The sequence below is a fragment of the Chrysochloris asiatica genome, unplaced genomic scaffold (genome assembly GCF_000296735.1).
Source record: "Chrysochloris asiatica unplaced genomic scaffold, ChrAsi1.0 scaffold00076, whole genome shotgun sequence".
NCBI classification, from domain to species: Eukaryota; Metazoa; Chordata; class Mammalia; order Afrosoricida; family Chrysochloridae; genus Chrysochloris; species Chrysochloris asiatica.
The window spans coordinates 3,353,862-3,374,309 of NW_006408594.1; the positions used below are offsets into that span (position 1 = coordinate 3,353,862).

Below are 20,448 nucleotides of genomic sequence, written 5' to 3' on the forward strand. Positions count from 1 at the left end.
CGGTCTTCCTTATTCACTGTCCAGCTTTTGCATCCATATGAGGTTACTAAAAATACCATGGCCTGGGTCCTTAGTCCTCAAGCTGACGTCTTTGCTTTACAAAGAATCCCTTCTCCTGCCTCTGTCAGCACCCCCTCAAACCCACCGCCATCGATTCTGACTCAGCGGCCCTAGAGGACAGAGTAGAACTGCCCCAGAGGGTTTCTAAGACTGAGATTCCGTACAAAACCAGACTACCTCATCTCCCATTGGCTGAAGAGCTGGTGGGATGGAACCACTGATCTTTCAGTTAGCAGCTAAGTGCTTAACCCATGGCACCACTAGGACTTCTTGCTGCTCACGTTGCAGATGAGGAAACTGAATCTCTGTTGGGGAAATGGTCAGGGAGAAAAACAGTTGTGAGGCCACCTTGGCACAATGACAGCTTTGGAGGGGAACCTGTTAGGTGGGCGGCCTGCCCGGGGGCTCTGTAAAGCGCCTTCAGGTCTGCTTACCCCCTCTCAGTGCCATTTCTCTGCCCTCTCCTTTTCAGGTCCTTACATGCCCAGAACCTGTGGGCACCCCACCGTGCATGGTGAGCTGGGCACAGGAGACTGCGTCTAGCTGACCAGAGACCCCGTTCTCTTCCAGACTGAGGGGAAAGGCTCCAGGGCCTCCCCACCGGCCTCACAGAGGATGCAGTTCTTCGGCCGCCTGGTCAACACCCTCAGCAGCGTCACCAACTTGTTCTCTAACCCGTTCCGGGTGAAGGAGGTGTCTGTGGCAGAGTATGACGCAAGCACCCGAGTCCAGGAGGAAGGACAACTGATTCTGTTCCAGAACGTCCCCAATCGCACGTGGGACTGTGTCCTGGTCCATCCCAGGAACTCACAGAGCGGATTCCGGTGGGTCTGATATCACAGCTGGGCCTCACCCTGCTCTCCTTTGCCTCCTCCCTCTGCTCGGCCTGAGGGTCTCTCAGCCAGGCGAGAAGCAGCGTCTTTGGGTTTATGTCTAAGGGTCTGGAGAGGGTGGGTGGACGGGAGAACGCCCCCCCAGAGACATGCCTTTGCTCTTTGAATGGTAGGAGAGGCTTCCCAGGTCAGCCCTCAGGCTCTCACAGCAGCAGGGACTTGGGGACAGAAAGCAGAAGGTAGGAGGCAGGACAGGACGGGGCAGCTGAGAGGGCCGCTTGCTCAGATAAGGCCTCTGTGATAACTGAGGAGTTTTTGCTGTGGTCATCTTTAAAGCCGTGCCAGGCTACAAAAGAGTTGGCCAGGGTCAGCTCCAGAGAGCCTCCAGGGGTGGGTGGAGCGGTCATTTCTCAGGGCACCTGGGACTCCAGGCAAGGACAGGGAGGCAGGACAGGGCTGAGGGAACTGAGCTCAGGACTGGCTGGGAAAGAAGTTGTTGTTATGTGCTGTGGAGTCGATTCTGACCCATAGTGACCCTGTACAGGGTTTCTGAGGCTGTAAATCTTTACGGGAGCAGAAAACCACATCTTTCTCCCTGGCAGCAGCTGGTAGTTTTGAACTGCTGACCCTGAGGATAACAGCAAAGATTTCAAATTGTAGGATCCTGAGGAGCTGGGCGGGCTGGCCTGGAGCTGGGCCGGTGCCGATGTCTGTCTTCCATTCATCCAACAACCTGGCTTTCCCATCATCCATCCATTCATTCCACACTCGCCGGGGTCCCCAGTGTCCCTGACCCTGGCTGAAGCCTACCTGTACAGTGAGATGCCCCAGCATGGTGTGGAGGCGGCATGCAAGCCAGGACTGCAAGGCCCGCTGAGGAAGGCCAGGACAGGGGTGATGGTGGTTATTATTGCTAAGTGTTGTCCAGTTGGTTCCGACTCCTAGAGACCCTGTGGAGTAGCTGGTGGGTTTGAACCGCCAGCGTTGCTAGGAGTCCAATGCTTCTCTGGCAGCGCCACGCCAAGACTTCCAGGACAGAGGTAGAGCCCAGGAAACAGCAGCAATGAGCACTTGGGGTGGTGGAGGCGGCTGCACTCTGCATTCAGAAGGGGTAGGAGTTTGTCTGGTAGGACAGAGGTGCCGGTGAGGCCTCTCCTCCCTCAGGAGATGCAGAGGCCAGGCAGTGTGAGCGCTCTAGCCGACTCCTCAGGGCCTCTGGGCACTGGTGAGAAGAGACCAGAGGGGACAGCTGGGGCTATTCTGATTGCTCAGGGCTGATGGCAGGTATCTCAGGAAGTGACCACCTGGGGGGCCAGACACCAGGAGAAGAGCAGAGCAGGGTGTTGGGGCCCTAGGCTTAGTTCCTATGAAGAATTGGAGTACCAACAAGGAAACTGAAGCAGACTGTTGCTCAGTGTACAGACCAGATGTTAGTTTGAACCCAAGCCAAACTCGGATTGTCTGGCCTTTGCTTGCCGTCTGGCAGGACTGGCCTGCAGTGAGGGCTGTCCGTCCGGCAGGCACTGCTGACCAGGGCAGTGGGTTCCCCGCTAAGTCTGTTAGCTTTTCCTCCCAAGACTTCCTTAAATCTGCATCTTCTCCACCTCTGAGGATTCCGTTGTGTTTGAGTGACGTTGGTGGTGTGTGCTGCTCACAGCAGCCCCAGGTGACGGAGTAGAACTGCCCCGTGGGGTTTTGGAGGTTATCGCTCCTTCTCCTGCAGAACTATTGGCTGGGTTGGAGCCACCAGCCTTTCGGTTAGCAGCTGCATGCTTAACCATTGTTTCACCAGAGCTCCTTGCTTGAGTAATACTCAAAAAATCAAAACCAAACTCACTGTCATCCAGTCCATTCCGACCCGTAGCGACCCTGTGTGGGGTTTCTGAGGCTGGAAATGTTTACGGGAGCAGACAGCCTCAGCTTTCTCCCGAGAACTTAGTCTCCAGCGCCACCAGCCTCCTTAGCTCCGGTGATGTTGCTCCCTGCAGTCAAGTTGGTTCTGCTTCTGAGGAGTTGCTGGTGGGTTTGAACTGCTGACCTATGGTTAGTAGTCCAGTGTCTAAACAGGATAGAACTTTAGTTTTCTCTCAAGTGAAGTCAGGACAGATGACGGTGAGTCTGATAGCTCTGCCCCACAAGGTCCCAGTGACACCAAGCTTCTTCCATCATGTCTGATGCCCTGGGCCACCTCATGGTCCCAGGCGGCCATGCCAGGCTTTGCCACCATGTCCACCTTGCTAGTCAACAGGCATGTGGAGGGTGGGTGAAGCAGGGCATGCACCCTCTTTTTAGTGACATTTGTTACAAGTTGCTCTTGTGCCTTCCACCAACTCCCATTGGCCAGACTGTAGTCACATGGCCACAGCTTCCTGCAAGGGATGCTGGGAAATGACTTGTATTCTAGATCGCCATAATCCAGTCAAGAAGTAGGGGTTCTAGGCCTCCCTCCTTTTCGCTGCTGATACTTTTTTCTATGCCATTGTCCTTGAACACTTTGGCCCCAGCAAACAGCCTCCCTGCCTGTTTGTCTCACGGTCCTGCTCTCTGTCCTCTGTCCAGCGGGCAGATCTGAACCCACCGCTCCCTGCTTGCCTCTTGAGGGTGTGTTTCCTCAGCACACCAGTGCTTGTTGCTGTTGTTGGTACCACTGAGGGTAGGACTGCCCTCTTTACGGGAGCACGTTGCTGGGTCTTCCGCTCATGGAGCCACATGGTGGGACCCAACTGCCAATCTTTTGGTTAGCAGGCGAGTGCTTAATTTTCTGTGCCACCCAGGCTCCTTATCAGGTGCTTAAAACCCTAAACCAAAGCCACTGCCATCAAGTCAATTCGAACTTATAACAACCTGTCTGCCTAGGATTCCCACGGCACAGAAAGCCTGTCTTTCTCCTGTGGAGTGGCTGGTGAGTTTAAGCTGCTGACCTTGTGGCTAGCAGTCCAGTGCTTATTCTACAGCACCACCCAGGAATGACTGAAATGGGCCCGAGTGCTGGAGGCTCTGTTGGCCCCCGACCTCTGCCCAGGCTCTTAACCTCACCTGACCTATGTTCCCCTCACTGCTGCCCCCTCTGGGATTGTCCTGCTCTTTATGGAAGAATCCGTGCTTCCAGCACCCCTCCCTGCCTTCCTGGTAGACTGCCAACTCCATGAAGGTTGGGGGTGTCTGTCCCGTACACCACTGTGTCCAGCACGGTGCCTGGCACATGTCAGGCGTGGTATAAATCACATGACTTGCTCACTTGAGCATGCGGACCAGTGTGTGCTGGGCCCCTTTGCATGGAGGGGCTTGAGGGTCATTGAAGGAGTGAGCTGGAGGTGAAAGTCGGAGGCTGGAGTTGAGGTTCAGGAGAGTTACAACAATGGTGAGTGAGTGATGGACTGGGGTGGGAGTGGAGGGTGGTTGGTGAGCAAGACTTTGGAGCTGGGGTCAAGATGCTGCACCAGAGCCCTGCCTCTGCCTTGCACACTCAGCAGCTTGTATGGGGAAGGCTCGGCATGAGGGACTGAGGTTCTGCTTCCTCAGTGTGTCCTCCTTGATCTCCCTGGAGGACTCTAGCCTATCCCCAGGTAGCTCAGTGTGTTAGAGGTGGACATCTGGGTCCTGCTGCAGCCTCAGGCCCTAGTGTCCTGCTGCCCTTCTGCTGCTTGTGGTCAGCAGACTTAGGTGCCGTATGGACTTGGCGTTTGTGGCTTCCGAATCCACAGGTTTTACAGCCCACACCATCCCAACTGGGTGGGCCCTGCCGTTACAGATGACAACGGAAACAATGATAGTTGTATCTCTGGTTTAGGAGTGCAGACTGCTTGAAGGAACCCTGGTAGCAAAAGTGGGTAAGCACTCGGCTGCTACCCAGAAGATTGGTGGTTCAAACCCATCCAGGGACTCTGCAGGAGATCTGCTTCCATAAAGAGGTTGTTCTCGGAAGTCTTAGGAAGCAGTTCTACTCTGTCACGTGGGGCCGTGCCTCAGTTGTCTAGAAATGCAGCCGGGTGACTTCAACAAGCAGAAGTTTATTCTTTTACAGTTTCGGAGGTTAGAAGCCCGCTCCAGTGGAAGGTGTTCTTTCTCTGTGGGCTCCGGGCAAGGTGTTCGTCTCCTCTCACCGCCTGTGGGCCTGGCGTTCCTTGGAGAGCTCCATGTGTCTTGACATCAGTCTTCCCCTGAGTCTAGGAGGTTCTCAGGGTAGGGACCCTGGCCCTGAAGGCTGTGCTCTGCTCACAGCTCTTCGTTTCTGGGGTCCACACTGAGGTCCCTCCTTCTCTGCTCACTTCTTGCTCCTTTTATCTTTTGTAAGAATAAAGGACAGGGGCTCTGGTAGCATAGTGGGCTATAAGGTGGGCTGCTAACTTCAAGGTCAGCAATTCGAATCTACCAGCTGCTCCGTAGGAGAAAGATGAGATTTTCTACCCCAGAAACCCTCCACAGGGCTTCTGTGAGTCAGCGTTGACTCCACTGCACGTAACCACAGCAACAAGATAAAAAGTGGTGCAGGTCACACCCCAGGGGAACTCCCCTCCCATCAGGACCAGGGCTGTGGTCTGAGTGAGGGAGTCATATCCCACCCTAATCGTGCCTCATTCACATAGCAAACATCACCTAACCCTCTTTAACACAACCTGATCTGCCCTCACTAACCAGGGAGCTCATCAGATCTCACAGGGGGATACTGGGAATCATGGCCTAAAATGGACAGAATTCAGTCCCTGACAGGCTACCCTGAGTCAGAATGAACTGAACAGCACCTCACAACAACAGCAATGTGCATGACACTAGTCTGTGAACTTCACTACAGCCCTAGGGTTGAGAGGACTGTTAAATTGGCCCCATTTAGTAGACAAAGGAACAGGGCCAAAGCCACACAGCTGTTCTAGAACCTCCTCCATCAAGGCCTGCTTGGTCGTGGTGAGGTGGACTTCTCACTGGGACCCTCCCTGCCCGACATATGGTACAGGGCACTGGCTCGTCTGTGAGAGGCCGGGGTAGTCACTGGCAGCATTGTTGTGTACATATGATAACATCGAGACTGCGGTTCCTGGTACGGCTTAATCATTTACTGGTCACATTAACCCGTGACATCTGATATTTGATAATCCCAACCACCCCTTACTGGTCTCTCAGCAGAAGCAGGGCTGTCCTGCCTGGAAGCCCAGGGGATGAACCAAGTCCCGAAAGGGGGTTGACTTCTGAGATTCTCTGGACTGGGTTGATTTTGTTGCCTGCTGTCTAGTGTACCCCAGGACACCATGGGATTGGACCACTGTGATCCACAGGGATTTCCACTGGCTGAATTTCGGAGCTAGATCACCAGGCCTTTCTTATTAGTCTCCCTTAGTCTGGAAACTTCACTGAACCCTGTTCAGCATCATAGATGTCCATGAGGAGGATTGGTCAGGAATCAAACCCTGACCCTCCTTATGGAGACAAGAATCCTGCCACTGAGCTGTCGGTGCCCCCCTGAGTCTTTGCAGTGAACATCAGACTGTGGAGTGGTCTCTACTCTGACCACATGCCCTGAGATTTGCTCTTTCAGTCATGGGTCCAGCCCATTGCCCACTTCACTGAGCATGGGTGAATATGGTCAATCTTTGCCCTTGGGGCACTCAAGCAGTAGCCAGAAAAGGCATATGAGTGTTAGAATGGAATCCTCTAGAACTCTGCATGTCACACTTCCTTCAACTTTGCACGTTTTCCTTGCCCTTGCTTCCCCTCGCTAAGAGTGCTCTTTCCTGATGCCTTGGTCCACGCGGCCTTGCTCTATGAGCCTCTCCTCATCCTCCTCCTCCCCTCGTCCCCCTTGTGGGTGACACCTCTTGCTTGGAGAGCCGTGTGTGTCTGTTGACACATCTGTCTTCGACCTAGACTACGAGAGCTCCAGAGGGCAGAATCTGGGCCTGAGCCACTTCTGTATCCCTGAGACCCAGGGCGGTGCCAGGCACTCGGTGGACACCTGGTCAATATTTGTTGAATGGATGAGTGAATCTGCAATCTGTGATAAGGCATGTTTGGCAGGAGGCCTCAGAAAAGACATCACTGAAGTGGGTGGGTAAGAGAAGGACCATCAAGCACCAGAGGGATGTCACAGGTGGAGTGGGAGAACAGGCTCAGTGAAGAGAGGCCCACATGGAGGAGGGACACTTTGGAGAGTGTCCGCAGGGGCCTGTGCTGGACTGGAATGCCTTCCACCCTAACGGTTCTCAGCTATGTTTTGGTCCTGGATCCTCTTGAAAGTCCCAGGCACCCCCTTGTCCCCAACATGCACACACATAACATTTTGCATGCAATTTAAAAGGTTTGCGGACCCCTGTATCCATGGGAAGGAGCCCTGGTGGTGCAGCGGGTTAAGCATCAGATTGCTAACTCAAAGGCTGACAGTTCAAACCCACCAGCTGCTCTGAGAGACAGATGACCTTTGGCGCAGTTCAACTGTGTCTTATAGGGGTCACTATAAGCCAGAGTTTACTTGGTATCATTGTTAAATGCTGTCGTGTACATTCCAACCCATAGCAACCCTGTATAAGGTTTCCGAGTCTGTCTTATTTATGGGAGCAGAAAGCCTCATCTTTCTCCTGTGGTACAGCTGGTAGTTTTGAACTGCTGACTGTAAGGTTTGCAGTCTGACTTGTAACCACTACACTACCAGAGCTCCTTTGACGTCATTGGATTTGGTGGCTTTGTTTGTTTTTATCAGTAGACTCCTCCCACCAAGCAGAGGCTTTCAGAAACAGACACCAGGTGGGTTCATTCTAGGGGCTCAGCTCCAGAAGAGAACAGAAAGAACCAGACCTCCTGAGACCCCGTGATCATCACCCTTCTCCCTGACACTGGTTTTGACTCCATCTTCTAACCCATACTGGCTCTTCCCAAGGGCACCGCTCCTCCTGCGGCCCTCCCTCCATCTCTCTTTTTTTTTTTAGTTGAGTTTTTGGTGGATGTTTACATAGCAAGTTAGGTTCCCACTGGACAGTTTCCATGCAGCCTGTCAGTGACCACAGTTGGTTCTCACGCATGCCAGCGGTCTCTTTGCACTATTTCCAGGGCTCTAGTTTCCCTGCCCCCCTGAGCTTTGCTTAAGCTTAAGAGTAATTGTTGGCCTTTTGGTCTCATACAGATGGTGTTTTAGCAGTGCCCCGGTCTTATGGGGGGTGGTGGTCGTGGTAATGTGCCGTGAAGTGGTTCCGACTCATAGTGCCCTGTATAAGGTCTCCGAGGCTGTCAAACTTTACAGGAGCAGAAAGCCTCATCTTTCTCTCGCAGAACAGCTGGTAGTTTTGAACTGCTGACCTTGAGGTTAGCAGCCCGACTCATAACCACTACGCTACCAGTCTATGGGCAATACCCTCTGTTTTGTGTACCACTGTGCCGTTTTGCTGAAAGGTGATTTCAGGCATCGGCTTGGTTTTCTAGGTTGAAGGAACATCTCAGGGTACACTCTGTTCTTTCCCAGTCCACTTTATCTGACTTAATTTTCTTTTTAAGGATTCAAGATCTCCATATTTTTCTCTAATTATGTCTGGGCCATCTATTGTAAGCCCAGTCAGAATAGTCGGTGGTGGTCGCCGGGCACCACTGAGTTCATCTGGTGTCAGGGAAGATGAGACTTGCTTCTTCTCTGAGCTTTCGGTGACCTCCCGACTCTTGTGCTCCTGGTGAGCAGAGACCAGAAGTGGTGTCTCAAATGCTGCTTACTTCCCTGGGACCTGCAGCCCTCTTTTTCTTTTTTTTATTAATTTTTTTATTGTGAATTGTGTGATAGTGTACATGGGAGAACATTAGTTTTACATTCATTCTATCATACATTGTTTCATTGCCATAGTTACCTTCCCGTCCATGCATCATCACCCAACCAAAGGGTATACCCTGCAAGCCTGCCCCCTCCACCCCCCACCCCACGGCCCTCAGCACACAGCCCCTCTCCCTCTCTGGATCTCAAGTCCCCAGCTACTCCATCTCTCCACGTCATCATCTCTGCCTCCATCTCTGGAGTCACTGCTTCTCTGGGTAGGGTCCTGCTCTCTGCTCTTCTCCATTGATGGTCTCAAGGCTGCAGCCCTTTTGAGGACGTAGTCAACTGTCTCTCTGCCACTGGGCCTGGGGGTGGGGGTCAGGTCCTCTCTGCTTCCCTTAGACTCTCTCCCTCCCTCCAAAAGTCCTTCACCCTCCTGTAGCATCTCCTCTCTCTCTTGGTGGCAGGTATCCTTGACCCTGGGGCACTGATGCAGAGGGAGGCATCCCACTCCAGGCTTGGTTCTTTTTTAATGTTTTATTGTGAATTATGTGATAGTTTACATGGGAGAACATTAGTTTTACATTCATTCTATCATAATATAGTTTCATTACCTGGTTACAATCCCCTCCCGGTTGTCAGCACACAGCCCTTTCTCCCTCTCTGGGTCTAGAGTTCCCAGCAGCTCCATCTCTCCATATCTTCGTCTCTGCCTCCATCTCAGGCATCGTTGCTTCTCTGGGTAGGGTCCCGCTCTCCGCTTTTCTCCCTTGATGGTCCCAGGGACCTCCGCTCCTAGACTGCAAAGTTAATCACTCCCCTCCTTGCTACAAAATGTCTACCTTTACATTTCCAACCCTCACAGTGAGTCCTGATAACAATTATTCACTATTGTATCACAAGAGACCCATCCGCATTTCATTTCATCAGCCCCACCTGGACAGATTGGATACTACTCAGTGGAGAGTCTACCTTCCTCCACTCTAGGCTTGGTTCTTAAAGGTTTGAATAGTCACACAGATGACCCTGTCCACACCCTGGCTTCTTGATTCCTTCTCCTCTCCTCATCCACATGCCCATTCCCTGGACCTTACAATCATCACCAGTGTGTGAGTTTTTAGCACTGTCTTAACAAGGTACCACAGCAGCAGAAATAAATTCTCTCATGGTACTGCAGGCAGGTTATCCTGGGGATAACCACATCTCAACTTTCACACCACCTTGAATCCTGGCTCAGTTGACACTGCTCCTGCAAAGATTTAGTCTTGGAAGCCCTATATGGGGTCCCTATGGGTCAGAATTGCTAGCTTAGAGCTTTGGGGTTTTGGTGACTATACATGTACCATGCATGTTTCTGGCTGATTCCAGACCTTCCATCAAGGGCCTCTCCTCACAGTCATTCAAAGGCTTCAGTGCAACAATTTTGTCTTCTCTGTCCTACATAGTAATTGTTCCCTATCAACTAGATCTTTCCATCACATGTACATGTATGGGATTTTCATTCTTTTTTTTTTTTTAACATCTTAAAAAAGAAATTTCTCTTGACCCTACTTCCCCTGTAGGCCCTGCCTGCAGATTTATCTACTTCTTTTTACTACAAAACTTGAAAGAAATTCTTACATCCAACTGTCTTCAATTCCTGTCTTATTTTCTCTTAAGTTTTTTAAGAACAGTGAATGTAACACATGTCAAAGAACAAGAATATGACACATGTCCAGCTCAATGATTTGTCACAAATGCTCTGTAACCACCACCCATGTCAAGAAACAGAACTTGGCAGCATTCCAGAAGTTTTCTCCCCCAAGGACAGGTAACCACTCGCCAGACTTTATGATAATTGCTTTCGGTACTTGGCTCAACATTTATTTCTCTATGAGACATCGGTATCTATAGGTTGCTATTGTTCTTAGGTGCTGTCGAGTTTGTTCTGACTCCTAGTGACGTTATGCGCAGCAGAACAAAAGACCCAATCCTGTGCCATCCTCACAGTCGACATTAAGCTTCAGTCCGTTGCTGCTGCCACTGTGCCATCCTCTTTTTTGCTGACCCTCCACTGTACCAAGGATGGTGTCCTTCTCCAGGGACTGGTCCCTCCTAATAATATGCCCAAAGTATGAAAGACAAAATCTGGCCAACCTGGTTTCTAAGGTGCATTCTGGCTGTACTTATTCCAACACAGATTTGTTTGTTCCTCTGGTAGTTCATGGTACTTTTAATATAATTCTTCAACACCATAACTCAAATGAATCAATTTTTCTACGATTTTCCTTATTCACTGTCCAACTTTCGCATGCATATGAGGTTATTGAAAATACCAGGGCTTGGTCAGACGGCTCACCTTACTCCTCAAGCTGACATCTTTGCTCTTCAACACTTTAAAGAGAGGTCTTGTGCAGTAGATTTGCCTAATGTAATACACCATTTTATTTCTTGGCTGCTGCTTCCATGAATGTTAATGGTTGATTCGAACAAAATAAAATCTTTGACAACTTTAATCTTTCTCCTTGAATCATGCTGTTGCTTATTGGTCCAGTGGTGAGGATTTTTGTTTTCTTTACATTGAGATGCAATCCATACTGAAGGCTGTGCTCTTTAATCTTCATCCGTAAGTGTTTTGATTCCTCTTTGCTTTCAGCAAGTAAAATTATATCATCTGCTTATTACAGATTGTTAATGAGTCTTCCTGCAATCCTGATGCCATGTTTTTCTTCATGTCATCAGGTTCTCAGATGATTTGCTCAGCATCCAGATTGAATATGTCTGGTGAAAGAATACAACCCTGACACTACACCTTTCCTAATTTTAAACCATTCAGTGTCTTTTCGAACAGCTGCCTCTTGGTCCATATACAGGTTCCTCATGAGCACAAGTATGTGTTCTAGAATACTCATTGTCCACAATGTTGAATGTAGCTTGTCATGATCCACACATTCGAAAGCCTTTGCATAGTCAATAAAGCACAGGTAAACCTCTTTCTGATATTGTTTTTGCTTTCAGCCAAGATCCATCTGATGTCAGCAATATCCTTCATTCGACATCCGTGTCTTCAGCTGGCTTGTACCTCTGGCCGTTCTTTGTTGCAACCGTTTTTGCAAAATTTTTATCTTTAGCAAAATTTTGCCTGCATGCAATATTAATGTTATTGTCCAATGATTTCCACATTCCGTTGGGTCACCTTTCTTTGGAATTGGCACAGATATGGATCTCTTCCAATCAGTTGGTCAGGTAGCTGTCTTCCAAATATCTTGGCATGGTTTAGTGAGTACCTCCAGTACTGTGTCAATCTGTTGAAAGACTCCAGTTTGTATTCCATCAATTTCCAGAGCCTTGTTCTTTGTCAACGCCTTCAGTTAGTTCACCTTGGACTTCTAACTTAAGTACCATTGGTTCTTGGTCATCATATGTTATCTTTTGAAATAGTGGAACATCAATCCTTTCTTTTTAGTACAGTAACTATGTGTCTATTTCTTCCATGTTCTTTTGATGCTCTCTGCGCACCTTTCAATATTTTGCCCACAGTATCCTTCAAAATTATAAGTCGAGGTTTGGGTTTTTTTCCTTCAGTTCTTTCAAGTTGAGAAATGCTGAGAGGTTCTTCCCTTTTGATTTTCTAACTCCAGGTCTTTGCATGTTTCATTATAGTACTTGAACTTTGTCTCCCTGAGTTGACCTTTGAAATTTTCAGTTCAATTCTTCCACTTCCTCATTTCTTCCATATTCTGGTGCTATCTGACATTGTTCCACTGCAGTTCTTAAGGTTTTCAGTGGCTTAACATTCAGAAATAATCCGCCTCTTCTTCCTCCTAGTCTGTTGTAGTCTAGAAGCTCCGTTGAAACCTGTCTACCATGTGTGTACGCTGCTGGTATTTTAAATACCGAGGGCATACTCCCAGCATCACAGCAACATGTAAGCCTCTGCAGCCCAATAGACTGACAGATTAGTGGAGGTCACCTTCATTAAATAGCACCCATCTTTTTTCCTATTAGTAACGGTTGACATTTTCTGTTGCTTTACATTTTCTGATTCTTGGTATTGTCCGCCTTAAAAACGTTTCCGTTATTCTGTTGCGTATGTGTTGTTGTAGGTGACACATAGTGTTCAAACTCATAGTGACCTCCAGAACAAAGCACTGCCTGGTCCTGCGCCTACCACCCTCACCATCATGGCTGGTTGGAGCCTGGTTGGGTGTGCAATAGTATGGAGTCCTGGTGTGGCGCTGTGGTTTAATATGCCAGACTGTAAAGCCGTTTGAACTGCAAAGTCAGAGGTTCAAGCTCACCAGATGCTCCTTGGAAACCCTAGACAGGGTTGCTATGGGTCAGAACCAACTCAAAGGCACTTCACAATAACAACAGTCTGCTCTTGGGGTTTTGTTTGCATTTCACTGATTACAAAGAGGATTGAGCATGGTTTGATAGGTTTATTAAGCATTGGGCTATCCTTCTTAGTGATGTTCCTGCTCAGTAATCTTACAGATTGTGTGTGTGTTCCACATAACACGCCCTTTGTTGGTTCTCCTGGTTGCCGACACCCACTCATTGACTTGCCTTAACTCTCATAGTAGAAGTGTCTTTTTTGACAAATCAGAGGTCTTCATTTTCATGAAGTCAGACTTAATCTTTTCCTTTATGTTGAACTGTTTTGCTTAAGAACTTTTGTTAAAGTTGTTCTCTACCGTGAGGTCACGAGAGCATTCTTCTTCTTGTAGAAGCTTTGTAGTTTTGCCTTTCTTGATTAGATCAACAATCCACCTGGAATTGATTTATGTCTGGTGTGACATTGGGATCAAGTTACTTTCGCTTTCTTTCACACGGAGATTGGATTTCTTAGGTCTCATTATTGAACACACTGCTCTTTTCCATTTTTCTAGAATGCCACTTTTGTGGTAAAGCACGAGTTCTACTAGGTATGAGTCTATTTCAGGTCTCTGTTGTATGTTTGTTTGTTTTTTCTTGCACCAATTCTATTTTTGTTTGTTTGTTAAGTTCCAACTCATAGTGACCCTGTATAGGGTTTCCAAGGAGCGGCTGGTGAGTTTCAACTGCCAACCTTGCAGTGCAAACCAACCTTATAGTGGAGTGCATATCCTATTATTGTTGTTAAGTGCCGGCGAGTCGATTCCGACCCATAGCAACCCTGTATAAGGTTTCCGAAGAGTAGCTGGTGAGCCTGAACTGCCAACCTTGCAGTTCAAATGGCTTTGCAGTCTGGCGCATTAACCCACAGCGCCGCACCAGGCCTCCTGAGTGCATATCCTAGGGTACTGTTAATTAGATATCACAATACCTTTCCTATCTGGTACAGCAAGTTCTCTCATCTCCTTCTTCAAGATTGTTTTAGTTGTTCTTAGCCCCTCATGTTTTTAGCAGAAAAAAGTTCCACAGGCATACAAAGTAAACACAACCTTCTGGAATTTTGATGGGAATTAAGCTAAGTTTATAGATTAGTTTGGAGAGAATTTGCAACTTGGTGTTATTTCACTTTCCAATCCATGAACATAGAATCCTTCTACCTTCGTTTATTTGTTGTTGTTGTTAGGTGCCATCGAGTTGGTACCGAATCATAGTGACATTATGCACAGCAGAACAAAACACTGCCCAATCCTGAGCCAACCTCACTACTCTTGCCACGCTTGAGCCCACTGATGCTACCACTTGGCCAATCCATCTCATTAGGGGTCTTCCTCTTTTTCTTTGATCCTCCACCTTACCAAACATGATATCCTTCTCCAGCAACTGGTCTCTCCTGATAATATGTCTGAAGTATGAGAGATGAAGTTTGGCCATCTTGGCCTCCAAGGAGCATTCTGGCTGCACTTCTTCCAAAACAGATCTATTGGTTCTTTTGGCAGCCCATGGCACTTTCAGTATTCTCCTCTAACACCTTAACTCAAAAACATCAATTCTTCTATGGTCTTCCTTATTCACTGTCCAGCTTTTGCACGCATATGAGGTTATTGAAAATACCATGGCTCATTTATTTAGATGTTCCTTAATTTCTCTCAATAATACTCTAGGGTTTTCTGCATGAACATATTTTGTTCACTTTAGTCTTAGGGGCTTGAATTTTTTGGTGTTATTCTGAATGGTATGTATTAAAATTTTATTTTATAATAATTGCTATGTATGGCAATGTAATTGATTTTTGGATATTCACCTGTATCTTACCAGCCTTGCTAAAATCACTCATTAGTTCCAATAATTTATCTGTTGACCTTTTTGGATTTGCTAAGAACACAATTATATAACCTGCTTACAATGACAGTTTTATTTCTTCCTTGCTGAATCTTAAGCTGTTTCTATGTAATTTTCTTGCCTTACTGTGCTAGCAAGGATGGCCAGTAATGTTCAAGCGGACTTCCTTATTTCGTTTCTGATTTCAAAGGAGAAAGCTTTAACATTTTCCCATGAGGCATAGTATTTGCTCTGGGTGTTTTTTTGTTTTTTTTTTTATAATACATCGATTATATATTTTTAAGTTATATTAAGGAAGATCCTTTTTATTTATAGTTTGAAAGTTTCCTTATTTCCTCCTCTTTTTAAAATTGTGGTAAAATATAAGGGTAAGTCAGAAAGTATTGCTACTTGGGTTCCAGCAGAAGAGGATATCTATCTCCTTCCATCTGTCTATCTATCTATCTATGCTTCAAATGGGTAAATCATGCCAGAAAACTTTATTTTTAATTTTTTTTTCTGATTTTCTCAATTTCCCAGTTAAAAATGTCTTCATCTCTCAATTTGTTCTGCTCCCTAACTAGATTTAATTTTTTTTAATATTTAGAAGGCTTTCCTCTGGCCAACACCTGTGCTATATACTGTGCCAAAGGAAGTGTAAAGATAATAAGCTATTGATTGAAAATGACATTTTCCATTTTGATTCATTTCATATGTTGATCCAAATAGTCCTATAAAAATAACATGGTAACAACATGCTATCTAAAAAAAATAATGTTTTATATGACACCTTTGGGACCCATCATCCAAAGCTTTAATTATAAACCTGTCAGTCAAACATGGTGTGATACCTGGCTATTTATCTTAAAAATTACATAATTTCCGAACAAAATGATAATATTCTTTTCTTTCTTTCTTTTTTTTTTTTTTTAACTACTCCCCCTTTTACGTTATAAAACTTATACCTTTACAGTTGTCACAATCACAATTAGTCATGATAACAGTCACTCACTATTGAATCATAAGAGTCTTATCCCAGTCTCCTTTCACCAGATGGTGAAAGATGGAAACTATTCAGTGGGGATTCTACCTTCCCCCACACGCTCTGAAACTAAACTCTCTCTTGAAAACTTGTAAACCAACTTTGTGCTTTCATAGCCCCCTCCCCACCCAATTTAGGCAGCCAATGTCTAAGTTGCCCGTCCTTATCAACCTTGTATACAGAGGGAATAGGATTGATCCTTGATGTGAAGACCCCTTCCCTCTAAGTTAGTATTTGGTTGCATAATGATTATGAATCGGGCTGCTAACCTCAGGGTCGGCAGTTCGAAACTACCAGTTGTCCCGCGGGAGAAAGATGAGGCTTTCTGCTCCCGTAAAGATTTACAGCCTCGGAAACCCTGTGCAGGGTCACTATGAGTCAGAACCGACTCCACGGTATTTAACAACAACAACATAAGTATAGGTCAAGTTCATCAAATTGTAGCAATTTATACTTGTTTCACAAGGGCATATTTTATGGTCTCAAATTAGAAAACGTGTATGACAGAGTTGTGACCTTTCCCTGCACTTATCAGTCTCTGTGTGGACAAACACACTGAAAAGTCAGACTGCATAAGAACCCAGCAACAGGTTTGGAGGAAGACTCCTTAACAGCCCGTGATACGCAAATGATACAATCTTGCTGAAAGACAGTAAAGATACTTTTAACTGTATCCTTCTCCAGGCTTCTATGCCAGGTTGTTGTGTTTTTAAAAACCCAATCAAGGCGTATTTACTGTTTTCATGGTGCTTCATTCTGTTCTGCCCCCAAATACTTTTTATATTTCTTTTTCTACAAGTCTGCTAATGACAAAGTTTTGCCAATTGTCATTTGTTTGTTTCTAAAGAAGACTTTACATTTCAACTTCATTCTTAACTTTTTGTTGTTGTTGTTGAGTATAGAATTCTCATTGGCAATTATTCTCTTCTGTCTCTTTAAGGGTGTTATGCCATTGTCTTTAGTTCCCATTGTTGAAAAACCAGATGTCAATCGGTAATGATTGCTCTTTTGAAAATAAGCGTTGTTTTGTTCTCCCCTCTGCTCTTTTAAAATAATTTATCTTTACATTTTATTTTCAGCAATTATCATGTGATTTATACTCATATCAGCTATTGTTATACAGCTGTACGTTGAACAATAAAAGGGGGCTCCAGAGACTTCGTGGGAAAATGTCATGATCTTTTCATCTTATTTTTCCAGGAACTTTTTGCTGTCCTCTTCTATAACTTCATTATCAGTTATTGCTATTTAACAAGCTTAACCTCAGAACGTAGTGGCTTCAAACAACAATAATTTATCTCGCCCTCAAATCTGCTGTTTAAGCAGAGCTCCATGGGCAGGGCTCAGTTCTACCCTCCTGGTCTCAGGCTGGGCAGCTGGACTGGAGGATCCACATCTCCATTTCCAAGATGGCTCATTCATATGACTGGAGCTCATTCAGAGCTAAGGGTTTAGGGATAAAGGTCTTCTTGATTGGCTGCCTAAAATGAGGGGGGGGGCGATAAAAGCACGAAGTGACTGGCTTACAAGTTTCCAAGAGGAAGTTTAGTTTAAAAGCGTGCAGGGGAAGATAGAGGAACCACTGAATAGTTTTCTTCATGTCTAGACAGTCTGGTAAAAAGAGATGGAGATAAGATTCTTATGATTCAATAATGAGTGATTGTTATCATGACTAATTGCTACTGTCACAACTATAAAGGTAGAAGTTTTGTAACGAAAACGGGGGAGTAGTTAATCTTACAGTCCAGAAACAGAGGCCCCTAGGACCATCAAGGGAGAAGAGTACAAGCAGAATGTGGGGCTGTATCCAGAGAAGCAGCGTCACCAGAGATGGAGGCAGAGATGAGGACGTGGAGATAGAGAGCAGCTGAGGACTCTAGACTCATGGAAAGAGAGGGACTGAGTGCTGGCAGCCAGGAGGCAGGCTTGCAGAATGTGCCCTTAGGTTGTTTAAATTATTATATATTCCTGAGTGTTTTTGTGTACATCTCCCCCACCTCCCCCCCCCCCAAAAAAAAAAAAAAAAAAAAAAAAAAAAAGAAAAACAGAGGGAATGGAAGCAAATACTGTTGAATGATGATGCATGGAGGAGATTGTAATCATTTCAATGAAACAATGACGTAAAGCCTATGTTCTCCCATGTAAACTATCTCTCAGTTCACAAAAAAAAGTCTTCTCTGTGGATTACTTCAGCGTCCTTATGAAATGATGTCTGGGTCCCAAGAGAAAGAAAGTAGAAGCTTCCCGTCTCTTAAGGCCTTAGTCTGCAAACAGAGAGAGTATCACATCTACCACATTCCATTGATAAAGCAGTTATGTTGTCGTTGTTAAGTGCCATTGAGTCAGTTCTGACTCATAGCAATCTCGTATGGGGTTTCCAAGGAGCAGCTGGTGGGTTTGTACTGCCGACCTTGTGGTTTGCAGTCCAGGGCTGATCCTACAGCGCCATACCAAGAGTCCAAAGCAGTTGTAGAGCCAGATTAAGTGAGAAAGAGGCACAGATTTCCTCCATTCCATGGTAGGAGTGCCAGAGAATTTAGGGTCATGTTTTGTAACTGCCGCAAGGTGCCGCTAAGTGGATTTCTGGCTTGCTTATTTTGAGGGAGTAAGAGTGAATATCCTATCTTAGTGGAATAATTTTTCAAAATCAGTTTTGCAAAGTTCTCAGACATTTACATCAAATATAGTTCTAGCCAACTCCTTTTCTCTCTGCTTCCAGGGCACCACTTATATGTATATTAGATCTTTTCATTATATGTCCCGTGTCTCTTATCTTTCCTTTATTTCCCATCCTTTTTTCTCACCAGTATTTATTTTAGTTAGTCATTTATTTTCCACTTTACCAAGCATGATGTCCCTTTTCAGGTACTGGTCCCTCTTAATAACTCCGGACATGTTATTAGAAGGGACCAATCCTTGGAGAAGGATGTCATGCTTGGTAAAATGGAGAGTCGGTGAAAAAGAGGAAGACCCCCAACAAGACAGATTGGCACAGTGACACAGCAGTGGCTTCAAGCATAACAGTTGTGAGGATGGTACAGGGCCAGGCAGTGCTTCGTTCTGTTGTACAGAGGGTTGCTCTGAGTTGGAAATGACTCGTCACAACAATAACAAATGTGCTAGAGAGGGGCCCTGGCTGCTAGTCAGAAGGTTAGCAGTCTGAACCTACCCAGAAACTCTGCTGAAGAAAGACCTGGAGACTTGGCTTTCTTCAAGATTCCCAAGTCCCTTGCAATCAAGTCAATTCTGACTCTTAGAGACTCTGTTGGGCAGAGTAGAACTGCCGATAGGGTTTCCAAGGCTGCACATCTTTATGAAGCAGACTGCCACATCATTCGCCCAGGAAAGTCTGGTAAGTTTGAATTGCCAGCGTGCCCAGTAGTGCCAAGCACTCAACCACAGTGGTCCTCTGTCGAGGTCCCAGACTGAGACCCTGAGGGTAGTTCTCGTCCGTCACTTGGGTCACTATCAGTTGGAATGACTTGATGGCCCTCAGCAGCAACATCTGTAAGGGGTCTCTCAAATGAGGTAGTCAAATTAGTGGATATGGCCAGGCTTTGATAAACTATTAAAGCACCATATAATGGTACACACACCCCCCCCCCAAAAAAAAAAAAAAAAAAAAAAAAAAAAAAAGAAAGGAACTCTTTTCAGGAAAAAAAGGAAGTCTAGACTCTTGAGGATGTGGCTGTGCAGGTGGAGCTGGTCAGTCCACAGCGTAAGCAGGTCAAGGCCTGCTCGTGAGTCCCAAGGCCTGGCGTGCCTCACTTCTGTTCCTTGCTCCTTTGTCCTGGCTCCACAGGCTCTTCCAGCTGGAGCCAGAGGCTGACGCCCTGATGAATTTCCAGCATTATTCTTCCCAGCTGCCGCCCTTCTACGAGAGCTCGCTTCAGGTGCTGCAAGTGGAGGTCCTGCAGCAGCTGACAGACCTAATCCGCAGCCACCCCAGCTGGTCAGTGACCCACGTGGCCGTGGAGCTGGGGGTCCGCGAGTGCTTCCATCACAGCCGCATCATCAGGTGGGCAGAAGACGCGCGTGGACACTGTGTGTGCACCTGCATGTGTGGAGCGGGCGCGGGTGGGAGCCTCTCCGTCCTGCCTCCGATCCCTTCAGTCAACTCAAAGGTGGCCCAGATAGTGTGATTTCAAAAGGAACAGCATGGCCCTTAGGTTTGAACATAAGAATGCTGAATCGAGTCAGAAGGAAAAGTATCACGTTTGTAAGGACTGCCCAGTGTTTAGGCCCGTACTACCATTTCACACCCACCATGAAATTCTGTCCTCATGACACCTTCATGAAGTCTGGCTACCCATCCTTGAAGTCTCCTCTGAAAGATCCAGTGGCCCTTCTGGAAGCTGGATCACTTGCCTTCATGTAGTCAGCAGATACACTGACGGGTGCCCCCTGGTTAGGGTGTGGAGCCAGGCCCGTCCACAGGGCTCGTACCACTGTGCCCTCTTGTCCTGAGGTAGCCACACCTCTGGTTCTCCATTACAGGCAACTCTCCCAGGCCAAAGCCCAGAACTTCATGCACTTCATAGTTTACAGGCGTGTTCTTGAGCATTGAAGTTTTCCTTCTCTGTGGACAGTTCTTTAGTTACTGTCTGATGGACAGT

General features: G+C 46.8%; 1 protein-coding gene across 2 annotated transcripts in view; it reads left to right on the forward strand.

The window, feature by feature from the left end:
• The window catches only part of PLA2G6 (phospholipase A2, group VI (cytosolic, calcium-independent)), a 73,516-nt gene that overhangs the window by 15,451 nt on the left and 37,617 nt on the right, over positions 1 to 20,448 (forward strand). For both annotated transcript variants that reach the window (XM_006865191.1, XM_006865192.1), the window contains exons 2-3: positions 631 to 884; positions 19,635 to 19,850. In XM_006865191.1, the coding sequence (XP_006865253.1) occupies positions 676 to 884; positions 19,635 to 19,850 (425 nt within the window). In that variant the 5' untranslated portion in view covers positions 631 to 675. The remainder of the gene's footprint in view (positions 1 to 630; positions 885 to 19,634; positions 19,851 to 20,448) is intronic.